At 49.0% G+C, this 3,766-nt stretch overlaps 1 protein-coding gene across 1 annotated transcript in view; it reads right to left on the minus strand.

The window, feature by feature from the left end:
- KIAA0141 (KIAA0141 ortholog) overlaps positions 1-1,034 on the minus strand; it is an 8,075-nt gene extending 7,041 nt beyond the window's left edge. The window contains exon 1 of the mRNA XM_019550756.1: positions 840-1,034. Coding sequence (XP_019406301.1) covers positions 840-1,016 — 177 coding nt within the window. The 5' untranslated portion in view covers positions 1,017-1,034. The remainder of the gene's footprint in view (positions 1-839) is intronic.
- Between the last annotated feature and the right edge of the window lie 2,732 nt (positions 1,035-3,766).

Below are 3,766 nucleotides of genomic sequence, written 5' to 3' on the forward strand. Positions count from 1 at the left end.
GGGATGGGGGGGGGGGCAGCAGCACAAAGTTGTGCCCTTCACTGTTGCACCAAGCAGGGGGTACCTCACTTTGGCAGCCATGGCAAAACAGCTGGTGTTGGGATCCTGGAGGCAGCACCAGCAGGGGTGGTGTCCCTGCCCCACTTCACTCTCAAAGTGGAGCTCTGGGTAGTGACACACTGAGCAGTGTTGATTCCCTACTGAGACCTGGGAGCTTGATGCCATGATAAGCCAACTCCAAAATGTGGTGTCAGACTCCCAAATTCATGGGAGATGACATCTGATAATGAGGTATGTCTTTTGCCTGGATGAACCATGCCTCTGGTTACTGAAAATGGATGTTTCCCTAGTGGCAGATTCTTCTGGGCACGGGATATACAAGGCTGGTAGTGTCAGACTCAGAAAAACAGGACAAGAGTTCTCAACACCAATTCCTAACATTTTGCAGAGGAAAAGTCCTCTCTTCCATTTTTTATGAAGTAAATATCCAAAACCTGGGGCAAAGATGGTGATTGCATACCTCCTTCATACAAAAAACACAGAGTGATCAGTACCAGGATGAAAACTAGTGGTTTGGGCACACTATAGTTAAAACTCATATGAAAGTGGAGAAAGGTTAACACAATCTTTAACAAAGAAACCCAACAAACAAGCAAATAGCTCAACACTTAAAGCTAAAGAAATGGCAAGTAGGTACATGCCACATATTTGGGGAGGGGTGCTCCAAAAGGTACTGCATTCTAGGATGGTCTGTGTTGCACTGTTTCCAGGGACAGGAGAAAAGGGAGGAGCTCTACTGGTATGGCACTACTCAATATCCCCTGTACACAGACACTCACCTCCATCAGCCCTGCTGCTGCTGCCTGCTCCAGAAGAGTCCTTGCTTTCTGCAGGTCTGCCTTTTCTGCTTTGGACCCATAATGTAAGAGGCACCTGGCATAGCGGTATTGGGCCTTGAGGTGCCCACTCCTGGCTGCATGACAGTAATAGAGAGCTGCCTGAAACCAGAGAAACATCCTTATGACACCTAGGAGGTATGTGCACCAGACTGCAATATCCTAAGGATGTTGATGGGAAAGTTGCAGGGATCCATTCTGACATAGGTGCCACTGTAGCCTTCTGCAGTTCAATTTTCTTGCCTGCTCCCATCTGTAGCAGGCTGTTAGAGCCAGAGGCTACAGCCCAGCTGCAGGCAGTAACGCTAGGTACAGACTGCTCAGGACCAGGCCAGCTGAGGGAGATAATTAGTCGCTACAGGAAGTTAAAAGGCTCCTAGGAAGGGGAAGCCAGGGGATTCAGACAGATAGCAAAATGAGAGAATATTGCCTGGCTAGACCAGGAACTCACAGGATCTGAGGAGAGATTTAGGGGCTATGAGACTAGGAGCAGCACCACCATGGCAGAGAGCTGAGCCACAGCTAGCTTCAGAGGAAAGACTGCAGTGAGTACTATGCAAATGGCATAAATACTAGCTTGATTAAATAACATCCTTGTCTACTGCTTTCAATCTTGCGTATTTTCTTGAATTTTGCATTGCCTTAAATGCCATTTTGTATTGGAGTGTAGCTTGATGTAAGTGCTTGACCTTTTTACTCTTTTTTTTTTTGTATGCTCTATGGGTGAGAATGTATTTGTGGAAAAGGAAACAGCTGGTGACTGGCTGAAGAATGCAGACAGATAAAAGGCCAAACAAGAAAAATCTGCCCTGGAACAGTGAGAACAACAGCTTCAAGAGAACACCATGATAACCCAGCAAAAGCCTAGAGGACTGGGTGAATTGACAAGGCTATAAAAGATGGGGTGAAACATCAATTTTAGGTCTTGTTCTGCATGGCAGATGAACCAATGCTCCAGAATGACCAGATGATCACAAGTGGGAGCTAGGCTCCTGACAGAGCAACTTGGCTGGCCACTAAGTTGATCTGAGCACCAATACAACTGGTAACATATACCAGTGCAGAACAGAAATTGGGGTATGAATATGGTGGGTGTGCATATAAAGTGCTTAATCAATAAACGCGGTCTTTTGGCTTATCTTCCCTCATAAGGTCTCACTCATAATTTGAGCACTTGGCAATTTGTAACACGAGGAAGGAGCAGTTATAAGCTGAAGAGGATTCAGACCTGTGAATTAACCCTCTTATGGACTGTGTTTTATGTTAGTGTTTTGAGGACTGATTGGTATAATAGTAGGACAACTGTGCCCTGGGAATAAAGGACTATATAGTGTATAAGAACTTTGAGCTAAGCAATAACTCCGAACCCACTACACCATAAACTTGCTTGTTCTCCCAAGTAGTAGAAACATCTACCTGACTTGCACAGCCCCATCCACAATCACCCACTGAAGCCCTCAGGCAAATTGTAACATACCATTCACACACATACTCAAGTGGCTTGAGGTATGATCACCAGGGATCCTAGTTTTCCCTGACTTAATTCTCTAATAACACCCCCTCCCCCGTGAAAATCTAAGACTTGTATTTTAATTTAAAGGGGTGTCCCTTGCTCCCCCAGCCCTGTGGGGTGGGGCAGCTGCCAGAGTTATGGGGCCAGGGACCTGGGTCTGCAGCCAGCTGCTGCAATGGTGGAGCCTGGCTTCCACCCCCACCTTCCCTGATGCTGCCTGTGGGGGGCAAGGGGCCCACACCCCCACATTGTGCATGGGGCAGGTGCAGTTGTGTGCTCAGTCTCCTGCCATGTTCTCTTACCCCAGGGCCTCTGCAGCACAGCATGCATGACCCAGTGCTGCAGGTCACAGCACAGCTGTGCACAGGAATGCTGCAAGCTACATGCTGCCCTGATAATGCAGCCCCTACACGATCAGGGGCTAAGGCGCAGGGGTGTGCATGGGATATGCATCACCAGGGCAGTGCAGAGCTCAGTGGCAAGTAGCTCTTCTGTGAGGCCACACCCGCTGGGCTGTAGGGGCCCCAGGGGAGGGCAGGAGCCTGAGCCCACATCCAATCCAAGCACAGATTTGGGGAAAACATCTTTTTTTCCTCCTCTGGGAGTGCATGCAACGGTGGGGAACTGGTCCCCACTCCCTGCTGGGGCCCTGCAGCCACACATTGCGGGTCTGGGCCCCAAGCCCCATGCATCACCTGGCTAGGCAGCAGCCCCAGCCCTGCCCAACTCCCTCCCTCCCTCCTTATGGGGGCCTCAATCCCACCCCCAGCTTACCTGCAGGAGCTGCTCTCCAGGCTGCCTGGCAGGCGTCCCCTGCATGACCGCCCTCCTGCTCTCCCCAGCCCCTTACAGGCTGCAACTCTGTCAGCCTGAGAGGACTCATTGCAAAACTGCAAAATCCATGGGCTTCTCTGCTAAAATGAGAAATTTACATTTTATTCAGGTAAGGGGGAGGGGGGAAAATCTGTTTTTTCTGTGGGAAATGGAAAACCCAGATCCCTGATCCCAGAAGAACTGTTCTGGGAGGTGGTCTCCCTGTGAACAGGTGCTACGTCTAAGGAAAGCCAAATCCATACGTTCACAGAATAGATGACTGATACCTCCCCCCAACCCTCATAATGCCACCCTATTATATCCTCATAGTAACCTGAGAAATGGTTGATACAAAAGAGCAATATTAAGGAAGCAGCTTATGTTTTTAAGCTTTTTCAAAGCACTTTTGCAGCTTGGGAATCTGAAGGCGGGATAGCATCAGAAGCAGGGAAGGCAGAGTAGGATACGATCCTTTTGGTTCCAGTACTTAGACTGTCTGAAGGCCACATTCCCTGCACTTGAAACCATGCTAAACCTCTTGAAG

This window comes from Crocodylus porosus, unplaced genomic scaffold, assembly GCF_001723895.1.
Source record: "Crocodylus porosus isolate Cpor-Errol unplaced genomic scaffold, CroPor_comp1, whole genome shotgun sequence".
Taxonomy (NCBI): Eukaryota; Metazoa; Chordata; order Crocodylia; family Crocodylidae; genus Crocodylus; species Crocodylus porosus.